Genomic DNA, 26140 nt, shown 5'->3' on the forward strand with positions numbered 1-26140 from the left:
TAGCAGCAAAGTGACGAGTTTTACTCCAGTGAGTGACCCAAACGCGATGCCACTCCCCCCCCCCCCAGCACCTAGGCCCCAGCCGATCAGTTTTTAATGGGCAGACGGGGAGCACACGGTGCCCTGGTCTCCAGGAAGATGCTGTCTGGCTAGGGACGCTCGCTAACGGGAGAAGACCCTTCCGAAGAAACTGGAAACTTCGCCTTCCCCAGGCTGGGTCGAGCTGAGCCCCCTCGGCGGGTTCGGCCCGCACGGCCGGTGCAGGTGAGCGCCCCCTATGCCTGGCTCTACTCCCCGCCCCGGCTCGGCTCGGCTCGGGAAGCAGCACAGGCTGACCCGGGCCAGTCAAGGCAGCAGACGGCACCAGCCCAGCCGTCGCTAGTGCGCATGCTCCCACCGCTCGGCCCCGCTCGGCGATCAGCCACTTGCGAGGAAGGCGGAGTCTGAGCTTGTACCTTCCCCAGGCAGCACGCGCCGGAAGTACGTCAGGGGCCACAGCCCGGCTGTTACCCTAGGAGCCCGCTGCCGGGTCCCGTTGGGGTCCGCGGTTTCCGGTCGGTTGGGGGGAGGACGGGCTGTCTCTGGCGCGTGCGGCCGTTGGGGGCGGCCATGGCGTATCCGGCCGTCCGGAAGGTGGCGATGGTCTCCTGCCTGGTGCTGTGCGTCTCCCTGCTCCTGCCTAGGACCTTCCTGTCCCGGGGCGGGAGGCAGGAGCCCGGCACCGCGCCGCCTGCCCCGCCCGAGGGTAAGAGGCCTCCCCGGGGCCTGGCCCCTCGCCCCCTCCAAGGACGTGGCGGCCAGTCACATCCCTATCGGGGGCTTCGGCTGCTGAACTGCTACCCCTACGCCTGGGCTGGTCCCCCTCACCCCCGCCCCGGGCTACGCACCCCTTCCTCGCCGAGGGCCCCTCGCTCTGTGTCGCTCTTGGGTGCAGGGGTGGGCGGCCCGCTCTAGGTCCCTGTGTGCAGAGGGGACGGAGCAGGTGTCTGAGGTTTGCGGTGTCTGAGCCCAGCACGAAGCCCCCCTGTTTGAATCCGACCATAGGGAAACCCACTTAAACTGGGACTAGCCAGATCTCGGCCCCAGCCACAATTGGCAGAATTTTATTAGTTGTGTTACCTACCGCTTAAGATCCCTATTCTTGGACGAAGGCCCTGTTGTGCTAGGTGCTGCACAAACATGGCAAAAAGCCTGTCCCAAGGCGTTTTGTGCATTTCAGTGGATGATGTTTATAATTCCAAAATTCTCATCCAGCATTTTGCATTAGCTGGTAGTAATAGAAGCTTAGGTACCATGTTTAAAATACTACTATAGGTAGGCATAGAGCCATATTAATATTTTGTGTTTCTCACTTATGGGTGTAAAGTACTATGGGATCTGCAGCTTTGCAAGTTGAAATGATGATTTCATTGAACTATTTTGTAAGAATATGTTTGCCTGGCCAAAAATCCCCCCCTAGTATTGTGTAGTGTCTGTTTGGCTGCAGCTCTGCTCTCCCAAGGTTACAGCTTTCATTTTGACGGTGGTGTTTGTGCAATGCTTGTATAAAATGCGTTGGTGGCTTCTGGAATGAAAAGTATTCTATAGTTCACCCAAATGTTTTTCCATCTCACCTGTTCTTGTTCTCATTTCAGAGATCTTTTGTATACCGTGGAATTTCAGAGGCGGAGTAGTAGCTCAGTGTTCCCATCTCTGACATGATTTACATTTATTCTTTCACAAAAACCTTTTAATCAAAACTCTCAAGTTTCATTTGAGTTTAATTTTTTAATGTGTGTAGTAAATTTTGTCTGAGTTATGTAAAGGGAGATCAAATTACAGTATCCTTTATTCATTATGTTCTGTCATTTATTTGAAAGAAATTTTCTTATGTTTTAACATTTTGCTTTTGAAGTGTCATGAAATAAAAGTTCATTTAAATCATCTACATTGTTTAGTTTCCTACTCCAATATTATTTCTGATTTTGTTACCAATATATCAGGTTTTCTTAACACATTTTACATGACATATAGTTAGGATTATTTATGTACAGTAAGAAATTATTTTTTTTAATGTTGTGCTAATTGAGGTACATTCACCTCTTTGCCCCTTACTATGCAATCATAATCCACTAGAGAGTCCCCTTGTGCACAGTCCTATCTTCATCAGTGGGGCTCTGCAAGGGGGCAGGAATCCATGTTAGCAGATCTAATTGCAGGAATGGGGATTTAATAAGGTGATTTCATTGTACACCACCTTTGATAAATTCCATTTTCTTCTAGTTCTATGGCATCGATAGGATCATATAGTTAAATAATCTTACTAACTCTACTCTCCCTGGGATAACGTTTGTAAGCAACTGAAAGACGTTCTTATAAAGGCAAACTTGCTAGAAGATCTCATTTTGCATCTGGACGACTAACAAAGTGTTTATATAGTAAAGGTACACAAATCCAAACTTGTTGCAAATATTCATATTTTCAAATGACGTCAGTACAGATTTACAAGCTTTTTTTGTATGTAGTTTTGTCTTCTCACTTTCAACATGGAAGGCAGAAAGAATGTGCTTATATGTCTAGTATTAGGTTTTTTGGTAGCACGTTAAGGACTTGAGATAGCAAGATGCTGAGCTCTCTGCCCCCAGTCCATCAAAGCACTAAGCACTTGACTTCAGTAGGGCCACTCCCATGCTTAAGTTAAGCTTGAGTTCGTGTTTTGGTAGATCAGGGGCAGTGCTCAGCAGCCTCCAGGACTGACCACAGATGCCTTACTCTGATGAGGATGTAACCTCTGTCAGCTGTACAACTTCAGTTTAAGTTTATAGTTCATTTTTCAATTTGATGGCAGTGGTTTCATTACAGTTACACAGACTAAACTTTATTTTTCCATAAAAAATGAAGTAAATCTTGATTAAACAGCTGTGATTCATTTTCTTGTTACTAATTGTCCTCTTAAAAAGTAAGTACAATATCAATTTGTTCAAATGCCCTATAAATTCAATCAGATGTCATTTTTAAACATAAAGCAAATGCCTCAACTCTAGTCTGAATAAAGCATGCTTAAAGTTTTCTGCTGTTTGTTAGAATCAGACATTGTCCAAAAGAGATTTATCATACAAGTCTATAACTTAGTGGGTATGTCAACTACTGTAACAGCAAAGCAGTGTTCAGAAGTTTTTTTTCATTTAAGAAAGCAGTAAAACACACTACTGTAGGAGTTAAGGAGCAGTGGTGATGTATCTTTAATGTCTACTATGCTATTATGCAAAAGGCTACTTTAACTTTATTTCTGAAAACTCTTGTATCTACTTAAATTGGCAGTGCCTGTTTACATTATGTACAATCTTCAAATATTTTTAAGCATTTGAAATAAGTTATTGCTCAGAGGAGAGGAATAAAGCCTATACTGACACTTAAAAAAAGTACTTTAAAATATAATCTTCAGCAGTGCATCCTGTGTATTTTAGAACATTGGTCCCTTTTATTCACCGTTATTTAAAAAAAAAACCACACACACTTTGTGTCTGAGTGGCAAAAAATATTCCTGAGCAATGGATTTGCAGTTAATTTGCAACTAGTTCTGTATTAAAAATTCTGAATAATAATAAAATCAAAATCATTCACCTGTATTTTGAGTGTACAACAGATTCTACTTTAAATCAGTCTTTTGAGCAACTGGATCTTGACAATTAGCATTTGAATTTCCTTCAGTCAGGGAGGTTCCACGTAGTGAGAACTTTTCTGTTAACGGTAACTATCTCGTCCTTTACATCTTCTCTCTCCCTGCTCCCGCTCCTTGCAGTGTTTAATTTTTGTTTGATCTTATAAAATGTGTGCATTGTCATTTGGCTACATAATTTTATAATATGTGTATTCCTAAAACAGCTTAATGTGGGTTTTTTTCAACTTTAAACTTTTAAGAACACAGCAAGAACCCTTCCCTAAAAAGCAGTCCTAAGCCGGGTTTATATAAGAAATATATACCGTGTCTAGTACATTCTTAGAAGAAATTACACCACTTGGTCATACCAAAAGCATTTATAGTTGTGCCTTCACCATTGCCTTAATAATTAGCAATAGCTCAAGTGACATAAAGTGTGTCAAGAAAATAAAACAAATCATATTGGGGGGAAAATGTAAACTAACACGTGAAGAAAAATAATCAAAACACAGATCTAGTGGGAACTGAAAACCTAGAAAATAGAGGCCTGTTAATGATCAGTGATTTAAACATAAGCTCCTAACGTAAGGTGGCTTGAAAAAGGTTAACATAATTTGTGCTCCTGTAGGTAGAGGTATGATCTTTGTTTGATTTGACTGTGCCTGGAATGATGCATTCAGTTCCCAGTAGAAAGATATTGGCAAACTAGCGAGTGTTCAGAGAAAAACAATAAAAATGATTTGGTGGCTGGAGGAAAAATTTAGATTAAATATCAGGAAAACCTGCATTAGTTTTTAGTGAGGTGCATTAACTTGTAGAATGGTCACTCAGAAGCAAGCGATAGAAGCACCCTGGCTTATAACATATAAAACTGTACTGGAGAAAACATGAGAAAATATATTGTAGGAAATGGGAGGGAGATGTATTGAGTGATCTGATTATTTTTTTTTTTAATTCCTAATTTCAATGATTGTCTGAAAAACAGTTCTCTTTTTACTCCCTATAATGAAAAGCTCAAAGGAAAGGAATTAATTGTACCAATGCAACCCATAATTAGGAAGTGTCATAAGTATAATTTGAAGATAGATTTCTTATGATACTGGTATTTGCATTTCTAAAGTCAAGGATGTTTTTGTATCTCACTGCTATTCTTGCAATTTAGTGGCAGAACGTCTGACGGAGTAGGTGCTTCCTTCATGGTTTGTTCTAGATCTTCTGTGTTATGCATGGGACTTGACATTTATCATGAAGCCACTTTTAAGATAGCTGGAAAGTTATATAAAAAAACCAAACTTTACCTTGTATATTTTGATTAATATAGAAGAGTTTTTATTTTATTATTTAACGTTTCAGAAGTTAAAAGTTAAACATAAAAATCTCATTTATGTTTTTAAAGGAATTGTTTGGAGTTTAATATTAGGCTCACTTAACAACTAGCACTTATATAATGCTTTCTATCCTTAGAACTCAAAGCACTTTACAAAAGTAAGCCAAGTTTATATTAGAAAACTGAAACACAGGTGGGAAGTGATCTGACTAGTGCCACACAGTAAGCCAGTGGCAGAACTGTGACCAGACCCTATGTCTTCTGACTCCTAGGCTTTTTACCCCAGGTGCTGCATCGTGTGTGTGTAACTAGTGCTGTTTGGTTGTTCACGGTTTGTGGAGTGGTTAGGACGCTAGCCTGGGTTCATTTCTGTGCTCTGCCACAGACTTCCTGCGTCATTGTAGGCAAGTCACTTAGCCTCTGTGTACGTCAATTCCTGATTTGTAAAAAGAGAATAATATTACGGTACCTTCCTGCCTCACAGGCGTTTGAGGATAAATAAGTTAAAGATTGTGAGCACTCAGATACTACTGTAATGAAGCCATATAAGTATTATAGAGATCTGTATAGGTGGATTACAAATTTAATGTGACAGTGGGTTATATATACTTCCTGTGTGTCCCATTGATATCAAAAGTCAGGACTTTGCAGCTAGCCAGCTACGGACGAATCCTGTATTACACCTTAAATCCATTTTTATGATTTAAGCAGTTTAATCTCAGTGAGAAATAAAATGTGTAGATATTGATAAATAGTCAAGCTGGGTATAGTAACACTCAATAAAAGAGTCTCGCTAGCTGTACCACATGCAATATCCTTACAGAAGTAGCTGTTACTGTGCTCTGAATGTTATCACTTGGAGTTTGAAGTGGATTATTGTATCCTTTTCCTTAATCACATTTAAATTAGAGTAGATTGTTTAAAACTTCCTTTAATCAGTTTTAGGATGAGTAAACGCTGTGATTATGACATGCTGTCAAATTTCTAAATAGGATTTCACCTACACTCTAGAGAAAACTCAACCTCTTAACACACAGGAATACAGTGCAAATGTCTGTTTGACACTTGCCTCTTTTATTTGAATCTGTAGCCTCACTAAAGTTAACAGGGTTAATGGGAGCTTGCCCTTACTATCTAATTTTAGCTAGTATAAAAGGTGATGTGATGTATTTATGATTATGTAACTGAAGCTCTGATTTAGGGTAACTAAACTGCAAAGACATTCAAGGAGTGGTGTGAGGCTTCCATACCTGGTATTCATCTCTGCAGGAGAGTAACAGTCTTAGTCAGGAATGAGTTAGAAAACCATTTAAAAGGGCCATGGCATGATATTTTTAAGCTTTAGAAAAAGTTGCATAAAGCCTACCATGAGATAGTACTTTCCCCTTCTCAAAGCGTTAAAGAGACCTATAGAAGCAGTACTTACTACCAGTATTGGGGACTAGATCCTGCAGTATTACTCAGGTAGCAAAGGGGACAGAACAGGAATGTGGATCTGGGCTCTGTCAGGATTTGTATTTTGGTTAGGGGCAGGAGGGAAGAGGATGGTGTCACATCATCTTACTGAGGCAGACTATTCAATTAGCTCAAGTTGAAAGAGAAGGAAGACAGTTTAATAACTTCTGGTTTAAAAAAAATTGTAATAGACTATTTGTGATGGGATGCTCCCCTCCTCCCTTTCTGAGATGCGACCCCTCTCCCCTTCTGGGATGCCACCTGATGCACTGGGATTTCACTGAGCCTGCCTGTTCCACTAGCCTGGGCTCCCTCTCCCTGTTTTGCTGAATTAGGCTCTCTGGCCTCTGGCGGTGCACACACACCCACACAGGAAAGAATGCACCAGCTGCAGAATCACACAGAGTCTGCAAACAGCTCTCTGAGAAATTACCTAGAACTCAAGTACAGCTCCCCTCTGGAAAGTAAACCCAAAATAATATTGTCTTGTGCTGTACAGAAATCTATACAATGTAAGCTCATAAATTTGCCCCCTCCCTCAATGTGGAGAAGATGTGCCCAACTTCTTGTCCCCAGTTAGAAATTGCACAAACTGGGTTTAATACTAAACAAAACAAGTTTATTAACAAAAAAGGCAGATTTTAAGTGATAAGGGATAGCAAACAGAACAAAGCAGATTACTAAGCCAATAAAACAAAACACACATACTAAGCTTAAGATCTTAAAGAGATTAGTTTCAAGAAGTAATTTCTCACCCTAAAGGTTGTTTTAGGCAAGTTGCAGAGTTTCTGTAGCTTAGAGTTCCAGTTATTTCCCTTTACAGCCCTTGCCTTGCCCACCACTCAACTCCTTTGTCTCTTCAGGTACTTCCAGCAGTCTTTCTTCTTGGGTAGGAAGGTAATGGAGAAAGAGTCCTGTTTGCCTTACTACCCGGCCTTAAATAAGATTTACATAAGGTGGGAATCTTTTGTTTCCCAGTCCTGACCTCCCCCTCCTTTTAATAGAAAATTACTAGACGTCCAAGATGGTGTTTAGTATCAGCTGATAGCTGGACCACCTGACACTAGTAGTATGACACTACTAAATCAGTTGGACCACCTGACTTAGTAGTGTCATAGCTATGTCCCACGATGCCTCTCAGGAAGGGGAGAGATTAGTATCTTCAAAGTCTTATTGTTTCTTCCTAATGGCCCAACAAGGCTGATGGCCTATTGTTTAGTGGGTGTCTCCCAAATACACACACAGTTGTAATTGTTACATAGTCCATATTCCTAACTTTAGATACAGAAATGATGCATGCCTATAAATGGGATAATCACATTCAGTAAATTATAACCTTTCCGATTATACCTTACAAGACCCATCTTGCATAAAATGTCTGTTATACCATATCCATATCATAAGCATATTTCCATTAAAAATATGGAATGTAACATCACACTATTCTAAGAATGTTTTGGTCCTGGATGGCAGAAGTCTTTTATTGCCTGGTGCCTGCAAACTAAGACTAGCTATCAAAGGCTATTCTTGTATCCTTGCTGGGTGCTAATCTGGAAAGATATGAACCTTTTGGAGTAGGGGATTTAATCCCACCATATGGTGATGTGGGGATACTGACTCTTGGCACAAAAGAGGTGAAAGTACATCTAGTGAATCTAAGGGAGTCTGTCCAGGTGTTACACTAACACCACTTAGTGCATCATTTCTGAACTTGGTTGGCGCAGAGGACCCCACGACTCCTACATGGTGCTGGGTTCTAAACTAAGTGTAACCACTCAGGGAAGAGGGTATCGATGTGGATGGCTCATAAAAAGCCCTGCTAGTGTATAGCCATGGTGTAGAAAACAATGTTGCCATGCATAAGAAATAGCATGGGAAATACTGACAATGTTATAATACTATTAGATAAAGTAGTGATACACCATTACACAGGCTGTTGGATTTGTTATGGTCACCTCTCTCAGAACAGGTGTTGCAAAAATAGTGTGTGGGTGGGGGGTGGAGTTTCAAAGACAGACAATGAAAAATATTAGAGTTGTAAAGAACTTCCATCTGAAGAGAGCTTGAAAAGATTGAGATGATAGTTTAGAAAGGAGACCTGACAAAGTATACAAAATAATATGTAGTATTGAGAGAATAAAAGAAGATAAAATTAATCCAGACAAAGTTGTGGCACTAAAAAGATGTCTGCTTATCAGTCTACAGACCTGCTTTATATTCATCTTCACCGCCCTGTCATTCATACACCATCTCTTTGGATTTGCAGGCTCTCAAGGCAGCAATCTTTTGTATGTTATTTTTTTTGTAAATCACCTAGCATGCTGTTGGGGGAATGCAAATAATAATAATAAACATTCACCCTCTTGGGTGGTGTAAAGGAACTTGGAGAAATTAAAGTAACATGTAATGAGTGAATAGTAACATGTGAATAGGGTAACTAGAATGACCCATTGCAGGTAATGAAATCTGGAACCCTTCACCAAACGTCAATTTGCATCCAGCCCAGGACAATAGTGAATTTAAATTTTACTGTCTGATGGATGCTCAGCAGCCTCTGTGAAATCTGGTGGTCTCAGTCCAGTTGTCCCTGGATGACTGTCCATATCATAAGCCCCAGTACAATGGTATCAATTAGTAATCTTGTTGATCGCCTCCACAGAGAGGTCAAGGAGTGAATGAGTATGGAAACTGAACTACATCCAATGGCAGAGCTGGGTGAGGAAGCTCATGCTGGAAGCGCATAAGTTGTAGCTGTTGTGTGTGTGACGGGTTGGATCACAGAAACCCCCTTGGGAACTGCCAGACTGATGTGCCAAGACTACTTCTACCCTTGCTTTCCCTGCCAGCTCAGGACCCCAGCATCTTGTTTTGCTGAGCCAGACGCCCATCTGCTCCAACACAGCCCCAGGGTCTGAATTACAGTGGGGTCCAAACTTCAAATAAATCTGTTTTACCCTGTATAAAGCTTATACAGGGTAAACTCATAAATTGTTCATCCTCTATAACACTGCTAGAGAGAGGGATAGCTCAGTGGTTTGAGCATTGGCCCCCCCTAAACCTAGGGTTGTGAGTTTGATCCTTAAGGGAGCCATTTGGGGATTTTGTTGGGGATTAGTTCTGCTTTGAGCAGGAGGTTGGACTAGATGACCTCCTGAGGTCCCTTCCAACCCTAATAATCTATGATTCTATGAATACATACTCTGGGTTAATTAATAAGTAGAGAGTGGTTTTACTAAATGCAGAAAGTAGGATTTAAGTGGGTCCAAGTAGTAACAGAACAAAGTGAATTACCAAGTAAAATAAAATACAACACGCAAGTCTATGTCTAAGAAACTGAATACAAAGAAAAATCTCACCCAGTAAGCTTCCTTTTACAGACTAGTCTCCTTCTAGTCTGGATCCAGCAATCACTCACATCTCCTGTAGTTACCGTCCTTTGTTCCAGTTCCTTTCAGGTCTCCTTGGGGGTGGAGAGGCTCTTTTTTTAGCCATCTGAAGACAACATGGAGGGGTCTCCCAGGGGTTTAAATAGACTTTCTCTTGTGGATGGCAACCCCCTTCTCACTCCTATGCAAAGTCTAGCTCTAAGATAGAGTTTTGGCATCTCATGGGCAAGTCACATGTCCATGCATGACTCAGAACTACAGGTAGCAGCCATGGTTCACATGCTTCCTTGAACGTCCTCAAGTAGACTTCTTATGTGAATTGGAGCATTCCAAGATCCATTGTTCTTCAAGTGCTTCTTGATTGGGCGCTTAACTTTGCAAATTCCTTTCTAAAGAAATTGACCAAATGCCTTACAAAGCTTACTTAGAAATCAAACAAGTATGCAGCCAATATTCATAACTTCAAGTACAAAAATGATATAGATGTACCAATAAGATGAATAGATTCAGTAGACCACAACCTTTACATAGAAAAATTACATAGAACATGTAGCATAAAACATACTCCAGTTGTCATATGCCCATAAAGCATTATGGGATACACTGTGGCTAGAGGATTTCATTTTCTAGGGATATCAACCAGGTATCGTTTACAAGCATTAACTCACATCACTGAAAACTGATACTAGCATCTGTTTATGAGTGTTTGTTGTAATTTTCACAATCAGCGGGTTTTTAGGGAACTGTTTCAAGTGGCATTGGGCTGAAATATTGGCTTTAGGCAAATTTAATTTTTTAAAAACTCAAGATATTTTTCAAAGTTTTTTTCTCTTTGAGATGAGCAGCCACATAACATACTTATGTGTCTGTATTTTTCTCTTTGTCCTGTCACCACGGGCTTAATAGGGAAACACAGTCTTTTATGAGCAACTAATACCAAATATGAAATAATGTTTTATATTACATATTTGTGAAAATTGCTTTTTAAAACTACTTTTCATTACTTTTTTACCTACTATTGGCCCCAAAATTTACTAGAGCTGAAAGAGATTGGAGGCGGAAAAAAAATCTGTTTCCCTTTATTGACTGTGGATTTGACAGCACTTTGAACTCCATCATTTCACTTTCTCCTGTGTAGTCAATTTCCTCTGTTGTTTGTCTCTGTGTGGGGCGGGGGAAGGGGGAGTTGTCCTCACAAAGTAAGGGAAAGGGATGGGGAAGTGTTTTTTTAAAAAAACTAAGAAAATAGTGCCAAATTACAAAAATTGGCAGTGAAACTCAGGGGCAAGCATAATATCAGAAGCCACTTCAACTCTGTTTTCTGTAAATGACTAGATTTCAAGTTGACCGTGTCCCTTTAGCTCTAAGTTTATTTCTTTGTGTAAATTTAAGATTTTAAAGGGTGGTTGATGTTTCATGGAAGATGTAGAAAAATCATCAATTTAAAACAGTTCTGTCTGTCACATATTTCTGTCCCCTTCACCCAGGGGTGAAAGTAATTTACAGGACTTACCGCTACCTCTGGAGTCCTAAAGGGGGGGCGTGGCCTCATCTGGAAGAGGCATAGCCTCTCAAGATTTAAAGGCCCTGGGGAACCAGTTGTGGCTGGGAGACCCAGAGCTTTTAAATGAACCAGGGCCTTCCAGCTCCAGAGGTGGCTGGCAGCCCCGCCCCCCCCCCCCCCGGGGCTCAGGGGCAAATTAAAGGGCCCAGGGCTCTGGCCACCAGGCCGAACCCCAAGCTTTGTGGGGCTGGGGCAGGGATTTAAAGGGCCCAGAGCTCCTGCCACTGAGGGAAGCCCGAAGCAATCTCAGATCTCTTCGTTTTGTCCTGCCTGCAGAGTGCAGAGTCTGAAATTGACAAAACTTTCTCTAAATATCTTGTATATTTCATGAAGGCTATTCCAGTTGTCCTTCATTCACCCCAACTTCCCCCCCTCCCTTGCCCTTCCCCCCGGCTCCCTCCCTGGCTGGCTGCGGTTTTTGCCTTGGTTACTTACTCCTTGGCAGACCCAGCCCAGCGGCAGCTGCTGGCTCTCTGCAGGCAGCAGCCCACAGGGGCTGGTTGCTGGGGTCGCTGCTGGTCGGTGGCAGGCTGCAGCTACATTGTTTGTGACACATTCATACACATATACGTACAGTCAGAGGTGAAAGTAAGCCAGTCTGATCCAGTACGGCATACCAGCAAGAGTCAGTATCCCGTGCTGGACTGCATCGACTTCCATGGCGGGTATTGAAAGGGCTCAGAGCTCCCCGCCGCTGCGGGCAGCCCAGAACTCTTTAAATCCTGGCCGCAGCCCAGCTGCCAGAGTCGTGGCCGGGATTCAAAGGGCTCTGGGCTGCCCGCAGCCACGGGGATCTTTGAGCCCTTTAAATCCCCGCCTCAGCCCAGCCACCAGAGCCGCGGCTGGGATTTAAAGGGCTCTGGGCTGCCCGCAGCGGCGGGGAGCTCTGAGCCCTTTCAATCCCTGCAGTGGAAGTCAATGCAGTCCAGCACGGCATATTGCTCTTGCTGGTATGCCGTACCGGACCAGACCGGCTTACTTTCACCTCTGACTGTATGTATGTGTATGAATGTGTCACAAACAATGCAGCTGCAGCCTGCCACCAACCAGCAGTGACCCCAGCAACCGGCCCCTGTGGCCCTGTGGGCTGCTGCCTGCAGAGAGCCAGCAGGTGCCGCTGGGCTGGGTCTGCCAAGGAGTAAGTAACCAAGGCAAAAACCACAGCCAGCCAGGGAGGGAGCTGGGGGGAGGGCGAGGGGGGGGAGTCAGGGGTGAATAAAGGACAACTGGAATCGCCTTCATGAAATATACAAGATATTTAGAGAAAGTTTTGTTAATTTCAGCCTCTGCACGCTGCAGGCAGGACAAAAAGAAGAGATCTGAGATTGCACCAGATGTCCTAAGGACATTTCAGGTGTTTAAATCAATATATAAAGAGGATAGATTGGAATGAAAAGCTACAGAAAAGAACTGCCCCCCATGGTCACACACACCCAACAACAACGGGGAGTGAAATTAACAAGGATGCCAGAAACGGCTCCTAACTCTGGGCACTGAACTGCACAGGGAAGAGCTGAGTTTAAAGTGTTCTTTTGCAGGCAGCAGCAGCAGGCATCTCAGCCAGTGTCCCTCCTGCAAGCTAGAGCCTAGAGGAGAACCCCTACTGGGGGTGTGGGGGGAGGAATGCAGAGCCTTATCTGCAGCCTGGCTGGAGGAGGGGGAGAAAGAAGCCGAGAAACCATTGTGACAGTGAGTTTTCCCCTTCCACCTGCTTTTATTAGCTCTGGATTTAAGCTGTGCAGCCAAATGCTTGTATTTGTTGTGTATATTAGTATTGGAGAGATCCCCTCATCCTCGGGGGGGGGGGGCAGAAAAGGACTGCCCCTGCCATGGTCAAACACACCCTCCCTTTGACCCTCTCCCCTCAGCTACTGTGAGTGAAATTAACAAGGGTGCCAGCAGGGCCGGCTTTAGGAAGTGCGAGGCCCAATTCGAACACTTTCAGCGGGGCCCTGGCAGGGATGACTTAAAAAGAAAAAAGTGTAAAAAAAAGCCTTCCATTTCTTTCATGTATTACTTACTTTCCATAACTATATAAATAATAAAATTGTATATTATGTACATTGCATCATACATGCTGTTGATTGGTTATTAATGACTGCCATTTCACATGTGTGGGTCCCTGCCACTCCCTGGGGGCGTGCGCATTTGTGGGTTCCCGCTGCTTCCTGCCCCCCTCATTGAAGCAGTTGTGCAGGTTACTGGCCTGGGAACTGCAGGGCAGCAGTGTACATGGGGCTGGTTCGAGGCAGGGCAGGGGCTGACTGAAGGTAAGGTCTGGCTGCAGGCAGGGCAAGGGGTGCAAGGCTGGCTGGAGACGGTAGTGTGGGGCGGGCTGGCTTCAGGCAGGGCAACAGGGGGGTGCAGCAGGGGTTGGCAGGGCTGGAGACAGGAGTATGGGACTGGCTGGTTTCACGCAGGGGTGTGTGGCAGGGGTTGGCTGGAGACAGGAGTATGGGACTGGCTGGTTTCACGCAGGGGTGTGTGGCAGGGGTTGGCTGGAGACAGGGCAGGGGGTTTGGTAGGGGCAGGCTGTGGGCAGGGGGTGCTAAGCTGGCTGCAGGCAGCGGGGGGCGGGGCTGGTGCGGGCAGGGCAGGGGGTGTAGCAGAGGCAGCTGGAGCTCCGGCCCTTTAAAAAGCCCCCAAACTCCTCGCTATCCCAGGGCTCTGGGGGCTATTTAAAGGGCCCAGGACTCCCCTGCTTCTACCCCGCCCCGGACCTTTTAAATAGCCGTGGGAGCCCTGGGGAATGCATGGGGGCAGCGGGGTTCCAGTGGCTATTTAAAGGACCAGGGTGGCAGAGGCAGCTGGAGCCCTGGCCCTTTAAATAGCCCCCAGAGCCCCCTGCTACCCAGGGCTCTGGGGGCTATTTAAAGGGCCCGGAGCTCCACTAGAGCTCCAGCCAGGAGAGCGGGGCCGCAGGGCTTGCGGCGCTCCAGCCGGGGCCGCGGGGCTTGTCGCGCTCCGGCCGGAGCTCCAGCCAGGGCCGTGGGGCTTGTCGCGCTCCAGCCGGAGCTCTAGCCAGGAGAGCGGGGCTTGTTGCGCTCCGGCCGGAGTTCCAGCCGGGGCTGCAGGGCTTGTTGCGCTCCGACCAGAGCTCCAGCCAGGAGAGTGGGGCCGCGGGGCTTGCGGTGCTCTGGTCAGAGCTCCAGCTGAGAGAGCGGGGCTGTGGGGCAGCCGCGCTCCCGCCGGCGCTTTGGTCAGGGGAGCCGGGCCATGGAAGACCCCGGAGCAGACCGCAGCCAGGATAAGTAAAAAAATTTAAAAGGTGCCTAAAGCGCGGGGCCCGATTCCCAGGAATCAGGCGAATTGGCCTAAAGCCGGCGCTGGGTGCCAGAAACCTAGCCCTGGGGGCTGAACCATCAGGGAACAGCTGAGTTTAAACTATTCTTATGCAGGGAGCAGGCTTCTCTCTCTCTCTCTCTCTCTCCCTCCCTCAGTCAGTCTCCTTTTCTTACTGGTCCTCTGTACCAGCTTACTTTCACCTCTGCCTCCACCCTGCAATTGATCGCCTTTATAAAGGGCATTTTAGTGACTACGAGAGCTAAGAGTTTTTCTGCTCCTGCTGCTTACTCCCCACCTGAAGTGATGGTGCTTTGTGTATGACATCGTAATTGTTTGCATAGCAACCTATTGTTACAAGACATTCCTACTGTATATACAAGACTCTTGGAAATAAGATATTATGTCTTACAAGTTACACTTTTAATAATTCAGTAAAATAGAGTATAGTAACTCTGAAAGCACTGTTAGAGCTGCGTTAGATTGAAAATTTTTTAGTTAGTGACATGCACACCCCCAGCTCGCTTTAAGGAAAAGAAAAGCTACTACTTAGTCAGCAACTTTTAAAATAAGGCCTTAATCAGTGTTAAAACATAATTTCCTCTAAAACAATCTTTCTACTCACTGTAATGCATAACCTAGACTCAGGGCCATGGGGGGTTTCTGGCCCGGTGGGATGCTGGGGCAAGCACCCCTTAATTCAGTGCCAATTTAATTTATTCCATCTCCCACTCCTGCAAAAATACTTCCCTTGCTTTTTGTATCTCTCAATCCCTCCATTAATATTTTGTAAGTAAATACTTTGTGCAACCAGCACCTTTCTTGAATTAAAAATTAGTAATTAAACTAAGACCACAAATATGTGAGCTGTAAAGAATCCAGTACAGTTTAATGTGCCAAATAACATCACAATCCTGCAACAAGATCTGCTAGCATGGATTCCTGCAGAGTTCCTTGGAGTACATGGGCACTGTGTCTGTGCTAACAGAATTAGGCCTGTCCAGGAAAGAGATGTATATTTAGCGACCTATAGCGTACAGAACCAGGAGTAAGAGTTTCTGAGTTCTAATCCTTGACTTGCTCTATGGTTTGGGCAAGTTATCTGTTTATCTCAGTCCTTAGCCACATCTCTATTTTCCCCATCTGTAACATGAGGACAGACATTATGATTACGTATTTGACACTATTGCACATTGTGAATGATAATCCACAATTTTATCCTCAGCACACTACACTTTCATCAATGCAAATGTGGTGCTTTAAAACAAGAACACAGAAATGAAGCAAACCCTGCAAACTACTATTTCACGTCTTTACAGAAAAATAAAAAGTAATGGAAGAAAAATTTTCAACTTGTTTTTCAGGGAAGACAAGTCGTTTTCCACCAATGATGCATCACCAGACGGCCCCCGATGGCAGGTCTTCTGGTGCTCATTTTCCAAGGTCTCACCTGGCAGAGGCAGTTGCAAAGGCCAAGGGTGGTGGAGGAGGAGGTGGCAGTGGGAGAGGTCTCGTGGGGCAGATCATACCCATTTATGGATTTGGAATCCTTTTATACATACTATACATTCTGTATAAGGTAAGAATAAACATTTCTTTTTAAAATACTGATGCATCTGTGAAATCTCCTAAAAAGTCTAACTTTGTACTTGTTCTAAAAAATAATTTAGACAAGAATATTTTTAATTCAACCCAGCTCAGAAGAGGATACAAATTAGTGAGCCAGCAATTTATGGGACAGTGACAAACGGGCGTATTCCATATAATAGCTTTCACAATAGCAAACACGGTAATTAAGGATGTACCTACATTACAGCCGTGGGGGTAGTATCCCCCTTGTGCATATGTACCTATACTAGCTTGCTACATGTAGCAGTGGGGATGCGACAGTGCAGCCCTCACTGCTGCAGTGTAGATGTACATTTAGGTTGCAGCAAAGGTCTTCTATTTTAGGTCCCACTGTTTTCTGGGTTGATTACAATTCTTTTTTCTCCACAAAGTCTGAGAGCTAGAGTTAACTCTATTTTAACTATTTAAAGAAAACATCATTAGCTGGTGTAAATCATTGGAGCTGCATTAACTTCACTGGCATTCTCCTAGCTAAGGATCTGGCCCAAAGATCTTTTTTTTTAAAAAAAAATCACAGATTAAACACTTCTCAGAAAGCTTGAACTTTTTATGGATACTTGTTACTCAGAAATGCCTAATATTTACTCTCATGGAAAGTGGAGGCTTATACTACATGTTTATGCAGGGGGTGTAAAGTGTGCAGTGTATGGGCTACCTGCATCACAGGTTACAGCATGGGGGAGGGAGAGCAGCCTCTGCAGGATTGTTATAGCCGTTCCCTCCCAGAATTCCAGGGAGCAGATGAGGTGAAATGGACATTGCCTTAATTCCAGTCACCCAATGTGTCAGCCTGCAAAGGGGAGAACCTAATCTCTGCTGCATAAGCGGCTTGGGCAGATTCCTTCTCCCCACAGAACAAGGGGTTAACCAGGCACTGACCAGAGACTTGGAACAATTGGTAGTCTCTGCTCAGGAGAGTCCCAGGATAAGAAGGGCAGAAGTGTTCCTGCAGGCCAGGAAAGAGGAGTATTGATTAGGCTGGTTAAGCACAGTTCAGCAGCAACCAACCTTTATACAGATGAAAGGCCGTGACTAAAGAGCATATCGCTTTTTGGTAGACCCTGATGACATCTGTGTTGCTGTCACAGTGCTAGTGCAAAGCCAGAAAAGGACATAAATGACAGAAAACTTTTGCCAAAGAAAGAGAGGCAAATAGGCTGGCATTAATTCCCCCCACTCCCCAGTATTTTTAAAGGCCACTCTTTGCCCCCCAAAAAACCCTTTTAGTAGTGGGTCTCTGTGTACAGATGGATTATAGGATTGGGGTCTTTAGAGTAATGTACACAGTTTTTAAATGTAACTGTGATATTTTTCAGTTAATCTTTATTTTTGGTTAAAAAAAGTCACCTGTTATAAATATGTCATAGCAGTTTTTGGTTAGCTAGTGTGATGGGGCAAGGCCAGATGGCTACAGTAAAGTACTGAGGAACAGATATGTTAGCCCCAGGCTAAACAAATCCCTAATACCATGGTAACCAACGGGGTTCTCTGCTCAGTGTCCCCATCAGATTCCCTTCGTTTAGCCCTGTGACCTCACTCCCGATCCTGTTTTTTCATTAGTTGTCCCCCGTAATTACTTGGTGTCCCAGACCTCTGGGTCCTCCCCTTAGGCTGGGGGGAGGTCCTTTAGAAGTGAGCGGCCTTCGCCCGCCCACCCCCGCTGGATGCCAATAGGACCATGGTAACCAAATGGCAGTTGCTTCAGGTTATTCAAGGCACCTGGGGCCAATTAAAATCTTTCTAGAAGGCAGTGGAGATAGCTGCATTGATTAGAACACTTGCAGCCAATCAACGCAGGCTAATCAGGGAACCTGGGTTTAAAAAGGAGCTCACTCCAGTCAGGTGGGGGAGGAGCCAGAGGAGAGAGAGTGAGGGGGCTGGGAGCAAGAGGCATAAGGAGCTGAGACTAGGGTATGTCTACATCTACAATTTTGCAGCGCTGGTTGTTACAGCTGTTAGTACAGCTGTATAGGGCCAGCGCTGCAGAGTGGTCACACTTACAGCAACCAGCGCTGCAAGTGGTGTTAGATGTGGCCACACTGCAGCGCTGTTGGGCGGCTTCAAGGGGAGTTAGGGGAACGCGAGAGCAAACCGCGGGGAACAGGTCTCCTTCCCCACGGTTTGCTCCAGTGTTCCCCGAACACCCCCCCCCCCCAAGCAGGTCTCCTTCCCCGCAGTTTGTTCTCGCGTTCCCCGAACCCCCTGCAAGCAGGTCTCCTTCCCAGCGGTTTGCTCTGGTGTTCCCCGAACCCCCGTGCAAGCAGGTCTCCTTCCCAACAGTTTGCTCCGGTGTTTTTTGAACCCCCGTGCAAGCAGGTCTCCTTCCCCGCGGTTTGCTCCAGTGTTCCCCGAACACCCCCCCCCAAGCAGGTCTCCTTCCCCGCGCTTTGTTCTCGCGTTCCCCGAACCCCCCTGCAAGCAGGTCTCCTTCCCAGTGGTTTGCTCCGGTGTTTTTTGAACCCACGTGCAAGCAGATCTCCTTCCCCGCGGTGTGCTGTCGCGTTCCCCGAACCCCCGTGCAAGCAGGTCTCCTTCCCAGCGGTTTGCTCCGGTGTTCCCCGAACCTCCCTGCAAGCAGGTCTCCTTCCCAGCGGTTTGCTCCGGTGTTTTTTGAACCCCCGTGCAAGCAGATCTCCTTCCCCGCGGTGTGCTGTTGCGTTCCCCGAACTCCCCTGCAAACCGCGGGGAAGGAGATCTGCTTGCATGGGGGTTAGGGGAACGCGAGAGCAAACCGCGGGGAAGGAGACCTGCTTCCCAGCGGTTTGCTCTCGCGTTCCCCGAACCCCCCTGCAAACCGCGGGGAAGGAGACCTGCTTGATTACCAGAGAGGCTTCCTCTGGTATGCTGGGATACCTGTTTATTCCACGGAGGTCAAGAAAAACGCTGGTGAGTGTTTACACCTGATGACCAGCGCTGGATCACCAGCGCTGGATCCTCTACACCCCAGTTTCAACGGGTGTACGGCCAGCGCTGCAAACAGGGAGTTGCAGCGCTGGTGATGCCCTGCAGATGTGTACACCTCCTAAGTTGCAGCGCTATAACTCCCTCACCAGCACTGCAACTTTGTGGTGTAGACAAGGCCTGTGAGGGTGTGCTGCTGGAGGATTGAGGAATTACCAGACATCAGGAGGAAGGTCCTCTGGTGAGGATAAAGAAGGTGTTTGGAGGAGGCCATGGGGAAGTAGCCCAGGGAGTTGTAGCTGTCATGCAGCTGTTACAGGAGGCAATATAGACAGCTGCAATCCACAGGGCCCTGGGCTGGAACCCAGAGTAGAGGGTGGGCCTGGGTTCCCCCTAAACCTTGCAGCCCCTGATCAGACACAGGAGGAGTTGACCCAGACTGTGGGTTCCACCAGAGGGGAAGATCACCGAGGTGAGCAAATCTGCCAATAAGCGCAGGACCCACCAAGGTAAAGGAGGAACTTTGTCACACTAGGTTTCCATAGTTTCTTTATGATTGCTATCTGTTTTTTCCTCTGGTGGTATTTTCTGTGATTAGTTTCTAGCATAATTTTAGCTTTCTCTCCTTTTCTTGGTGTGATGCCTGTGTGGCTTCTGTACTGCTGTTGCTGTAAATTCCTACAAAAGTAATTTTTTTCCACTTACAGCTCTCTTCCAAGGGGAAAACCACTACAGTGGAGAGGAAATCTCCTTCTATACCTGGAAACATGAATAGAAAAATCAGTAAGTATTATTTCCAAGGGGATTAGGAGTTACCCACGTAACCATACAGTTGGACAGTGTCTTTGTCTTCTGGATACACTGTGAATCTGCTGTTCCATGTAAAGTTGATGTGAGATAGTAGTTCTTAACAAGTTGTTTCTCTGAATTTGTTAGAATCATAGATTATTAGGGGTGGAAGGGACCTCTGGAACCTTCAATGCCAAATAGGAAAAAACAGCAGCAAGCATTATCTTCTATGTTGCAGTGGGATAGAGGAGATGATGTAAAGCAAATTACTGCTCCAGCGCTTTCTAAGTGAATGTTTAAAATCAAAACATTTAAAGGATTGACTTGTTTACAATAAAAGATGAAATGTGCAAAGAATGGGAGCAACACAACACAGTACAAGAAGTGTCTGTTCCCTTTTCTTTGTTCTGCTTGAATAAACAATTTAGTGAGGGTTTTAGCTTAATATCATGGTGCTTTAAAGAATGTTTGTTTGTTTTTTTATCAGTGCTCATTAGTAGTGTAAAGGACACTTCACCTACAAAGGAAAAAAAAGCGCAATATACATTGAAAAGTACAAAATCCTCTGTCCACCTAGCTCTGAAGTGGCACTATGCAATATAATGCCCTAATCCTGCAAGTCATTGCATGTAGGCAAAGTAAAGTCAATGGGGCCCTCCAGACTCAGCAAATTGCGTGATTGGGGGAGCCAGCAGTGGAAAGGGGAGTTTCTGTCTCCCCTTAAGCGTGGAATGAATTTGCCAAGCCCCTAAAATGATCACTTATGAAACCTGCCAATAAAACATATAAAGAAATAAGCTTCATGATTTAGAGTTCCAGAAAATAAAATGATTTTTCCACCTTGCCTGTTTAGTAGTAGTAATAGTCAGCGCTGGTATATGCTAGCACTTTACACTTTAAAAGCACTGAACAAACTTTGACTACCGAGTATGGGCCTGATCCAAAGCAATGAGAGTTTTTGCTGACTTCGTTGAGTTTTAGATCAGACCAAAGTGCTAAAAGACCAAATATTAATATTAATAGTAATGATGATGGACCTAGCTCCAAAAAGAGCTTTCAATCTAGGATAATTCTAAAAGCTGGGAAGCAAAGTTCTCACAGCTAAATGCCTTTTCTTGATGTGTATGTTCTGGGCAGTTACCAGGCTGTCTGTTACATTCTCTTCCCATTGTCATAGTGTTTAAATTGCTGAAACATTTGATATGTGTAGGTAAAGGAAGCAGCCAGCTTCTCCCCCCCGCCCTCCACCCAGCTGTTACTGTTTCTTTTTCCCCAAGTTTGATGGTCACAATACCAATGAAATAACAAATCTGCCTATTTCTAAATATACACATTTGTTGGCCAATTTAATATATTAGCTGTAAAGCTCAGATGAGCAGTTGTTTGTAATAACATTTAAATGTATTTTATTTAGTTGGCTAGATTCTCATAGAAAACACAAATACTTGATAGGTTATTAAAAAGACAATGTTATCGCAAGGTTCAGGTAATATTGTTATGATAATCATGACATAAATATACATCATGTTTTATAGAATCACAGAAATTAGTGTTAAATATCGGTTGACTCTGTTTTCTACCATCTGTATTCCGGCTCCACCTCTTTCCCTGAGGCCCGCCTCCCCCCTTTGCTCCTTTTCCATCCCCCCCCCCCCCCATTGGGTTGGGAGGGACTCACCTGCGGAGCTGGGGCTGGGAGCTGCAGCCACCCAACACAGGTAGGAGGTGACCGCATCTGAGTAGGGGCTGGCACAGGTGATGACCTGGCACCTCCCCTGCCCTCAATAACAGGACTTTAGTTGTCAAGTCAGTAGTACTGACTGGACACTATCAGGTCCTCTTTGGTCAAAAACCAGGCACCTGGCCACCCTATTAAAGAATCTATCACTAGTCAGAGGGGAGGCAGCACAGTGGATAGATCATTGGACTGGGATTCAAGAGACCTGAATCCTTGCTCTATCATTAACCTGCTCTGTGACCCTGGGATCTCACTTTACCTGTCTCTGCCTTTGTTCACCTTCCTACCCTGTGTCTACTTGTCTGTTTAGGCCTCAATTGTACAAAAGGTTGAAAACTCACAGTGCATAAAATTCAGCAGATGTTTTGTGGAATCAGGATCTTTGCAGAATTTGGGCCCTGACTGTAAACGTTTTGAAGAAGGGACAGTTTCTCATTGCACGTTTGTGCTGTATATAATACAAGGGACCCAATCTTCATTGGGCCCTCTAGGTGTTACAATAATACATATAATAAATGGATAGACTGCTTCCTTCTTGCTGCCTGAGAGCATATGGTGCACTTATCTTCCTCCTGCACACATGCCAATTAACAGAGCTAGTTGGCTAGTGCACTGAGGTTGTGGGGGGAAAGAAGAGGAAGTTCAGAAACAGCAAGTTGCACCCAGGAAGCGCTGTACCGTACAGGCATGATTAGTTTCTGTATTTGGCATCTGAATGTTTCCTCCCGTCCATCACTCCATTCTCTTATAGGCACTAGGGAAGTGTATGCTGCACTAGCAGCTCCACCATCCTTAGAAGGGGTCCAGCCTACACCTTTGACAGGTTAGTAATGCTAGCCAGGAGGTTGGAGCCATGGCTATACCTCTCACCCAGATTGTGGCTGCCTCAGGTGCATAGGTGCAAGTTCCTTGAGCGGTCTCCCCATATCCTTGCACACCATGAAGAGCCAGACATTATCTGACAGCAGAAAATATATTAACTTAAATGCCTGTGAATAAAGATTCAAAGCTACTCAAGAGGTACATTCCATGAGAACTGTTGATTTTACAATAGAGCAGCATATCACTAAATTTCCTTTAGAGCATCAGATTAGGTGGCTCTTTTTCTGGCAGATCATTTCAATCTGCATATCAAGTGGTTGCTTGTTAGCCATTCTGAGAAGTGCTTTCTGTGAATCTCTGTGCCTTTGGGAACCTCTCTGCACTCCTTTTGTTACGCCTGGAGAAATGAAAGCGAATGTTTCCAATAATTCTATGGAGATGAGCTTTCATCTGCTCTTCTTAGATCCTTCAGAACCAGTTTTGGCTTAATACTGTGTTTGCTGAGACAACCAGTCTGTAATACTGCTAGAGGAATATGTTTTCAGAGCTGCTAATGATTGTTTGTTTGTTTTGCAGCTGACTATGAGCTCACGCAACTACAAGAAAAGCTGAGAGAGACTGAGGAGGCTATGGAAAAATTAATCAATAGAGTAGGACCTAATTGTGACAGGTATGTTTTATATTACAGGAATTTAAAGAAGAAGAACTTTATGTTTAGGATAGATAAATTAAAGTTTCTCTTAGAAGAAAATCTTTTTATCAAAATGTAAATCTCTTGTACATGTTAAAATAGTAATTGTTTCTACTTCATAATATTGACACAGTATTTTGCTCTATTTTTTTTTCACATTTTTCTTTTCAAGTTCTATATTCAATTATTTTTTGCAATGTCGGTTTCCTTAAGAGGGACACCTGTGCCCCATTGTACGTACTATGTAATTTGGAAGATAAAGACAGACATGTCTAAACATAAAAATGTCTTAGACCCAAAAGCAAAGCAAAGCAAAAAAGAGCCAGTGAGTGTACCCAAGATGACTACTTCATTTTCTGTTAGCTTCTAGTGTTCTGGATCTTTTTATAAAACACTAATGCGGTTATACTTTATATAGATGCCTTTTCGAATCTCTGTAAAATGTTTCCTTAGAGGCAAGGCTGCATATTAATCTGCTTCAGTAAGCAATTTCCACCACTTTAACTTGCAAACCCACTTGGTTAGTAAATATGAAAAAAGAATTTGCTTAATTCATATTTTTAAATTTTTTTCTTTGATATTTGCTCACTAATATTTGGTGTAAAACTTATTAACATATACCCTATTTAAAATTATTTTGAACTAATGATTGCATAGTCTTCCTTAAAAAGCTGAATTATTTTAAAACACTCCAAGAAATATGATTTGTATTTGGCTGTAATGTTAAAGTTGAATACAGTGAGATTTTGTTACAAATTTTACAAAATTACAAATAAATGGTAAGGGCCATTTTTAATCTGCTCCCGTTTCCTTTTGATTTGAAATGTGTACTCTTTACATCCAGAATGAAAAATCTTAATCCTGCTCTAATTTTGTTTCTAATTGTTTATATGTTGTTTTTAAGGGCTTGATCCAGTGCCCAGTGAAGTCAACGGGAGACCAGACTGAGATTTTTGAAAACCTCCTAAACTGGGGTTTGAAATTAGAAGTTTTGTTTTGGCCTTTGTAAAAATAGGGTTGATTTGTGAAATTTGTTTCTGGATTCAAATATTGATGTCCCCTAGGTCCCATCTGCACAAATCTCTGGGTTGATCATAAAGTGCAATGCTTCATGCAGGTCTGGCTTGATGTGAGTAATTAAACATGAGAGAGGCCTGATTTCTTGGAAGACAGGATTCGGGAGGTAACTAGGTCAGCAGGCTGAAAATGTGCTAAGATAAGTGACTGGGTCAGTAAACTAAAAGACAGAATGTTTGAGCTAGCTAAGACAAGAGGGGGAACACCCAGCAAACCATTTACTACGAACAAAATAATGGACAATAGAACTAGGATCATAAAAATAAGGTGAAGATTAAAGTAAATCATGGACAGTGCAGGCTGTACAGGGATTGTTCACTCTCAGAAACTGAAGACTTTTAAGGAAGTAAAAGGATTTTTTTATAAGTATTAACAGAGAGGGAAGTAAAAAAAGATCTGGGAAGGAAGAGGCACAAGTACATGGCAATAGAACAATGTCTAAACCAAGAAACAGATGACATTAGTTACATAATATATACCTCTCGATAGACACATCTGATTAAGAGCATCATGAATCATGAAGCTTTGAAACAATCTCAAAATTCTCAGTCCTCTCTCCTGAATAAATGTAATCTTTTCCCAGTTTGTGAATTCAGGCATGCTGTCATTATTATAGCATCCAGTTAGGATCGGGGGTTTCTTAACATTTAGCTTATGTGCTGGTTTCCATTTCTTAGCATAGACCTCCTGGCCACTGCAAAATCTCCCTGTGGAATCTACTCATCTAGATTGCTCAGACCTTTGCTGAGATTCTGATGATGGAAAACAAAGATTTCTGGGTGTGTAGGGTTATTATCTGATGTTCTTCCAGGCTCTTACTAGAATGTTTTAATATGGGGACATGGCTGCAATATGTGTAAAATCTTTCCATATGCATTCCCACAAATATTTAAACCATATGTCATATTCCTGTTTTCATCATTCTGTTCAATGTACAGTATATCTTGAAATTTTTTTGCTAAATTTCTATTCAAGAGATGTTTTATTCATGGAGTTTCTACTCAAGAGATGTTATTTGATATGAAATGACCAGCACATGTTAATCCACAAAAAAAATACTACACAAATATCCTTGAATCTAGCTTTAGTTCTCAGAAAGGACAGTTTAAAACACTTATTAACTTACCCTGTTGTGCCTTACCAAGAGGTTTAGTAGCACATGCAGTATATTGTGCAAGAACTTAAAGTGCAGTTTAACTCTGAAAAGTGATTTTTCATATCAAATTTGCTCAGGTTACAATTAAAAAATATTTTTCTAAATGCTCATCCCACAAACTCAGCCTGGGATCTGAAGGTCAAGCTAGGGTCTTTGAGGCTACCGCATCATTACCAGTAGGAAAGGTTCTAAAGGTTCTACACGTCAAATGCTGCCCCTGTGCAGCCTCATTGGCCTCATGTTATAGCCCCCAAACCTATTGGTTTCAGTGGGATTGTACAAGTGTAGCTGGGGAAAATCTGCATACACTGAACTGCTGGCCCTACAATTGGAACGTAGTTAAATATTTTGTTGATGCACAAACTAGCAAAGAATCCAATCTGTCTTTCCTAAAGCAGTGTGGCTGTGCAGGAATGAGTATAGCAAACAGTAAAATCTTCCTTTTGCACTGACATAAATAGGTCTGACTGACACAGGGAGCAGCTATGCAGGATAAGAAACTGCATTTGCTAGTTACTTTTCATAGTGAAGCTGTAGTTTCATTTAACATAGCTTTGCAGTTTAAATTTGCTTTAGTCTTATAGATAAGTTTTTTGTTTTCTTCTTTTAATTATAGTTAGCAAAGAGAATGTAAAAAATGGTATCTTGTCATTCAGCATATCTGCTCCAGTGGGCTCACTTTT

The 26140-nt window shown here is 43.7% G+C and overlaps 1 protein-coding gene across 3 annotated transcripts in view; it reads left to right on the forward strand.

Moving 5' to 3' along the window:
* Window positions 1–444: 444 nt before the first annotated feature.
* The window catches only part of RIC3 (RIC3 acetylcholine receptor chaperone), a 34483-nt gene continuing 8787 nt past the window's right edge, over window positions 445–26140 (forward strand). For all 3 annotated transcript variants that reach the window (XM_030560437.1, XM_030560439.1, XM_030560438.1), the window contains exons 1-4: window positions 445–745; window positions 16019–16233; window positions 19892–19967; window positions 23110–23203. In XM_030560437.1, coding sequence (XP_030416297.1) covers window positions 610–745; window positions 16019–16233; window positions 19892–19967; window positions 23110–23203 — 521 coding nt within the window. In that variant the 5' untranslated portion in view covers window positions 445–609. The remainder of the gene's footprint in view (window positions 746–16018; window positions 16234–19891; window positions 19968–23109; window positions 23204–26140) is intronic.

The sequence above is a fragment of the Gopherus evgoodei genome, chromosome 4, assembly GCF_007399415.2.
Source record: "Gopherus evgoodei ecotype Sinaloan lineage chromosome 4, rGopEvg1_v1.p, whole genome shotgun sequence".
Lineage (NCBI taxonomy): Eukaryota > Metazoa > Chordata > Testudines > Testudinidae > Gopherus > Gopherus evgoodei.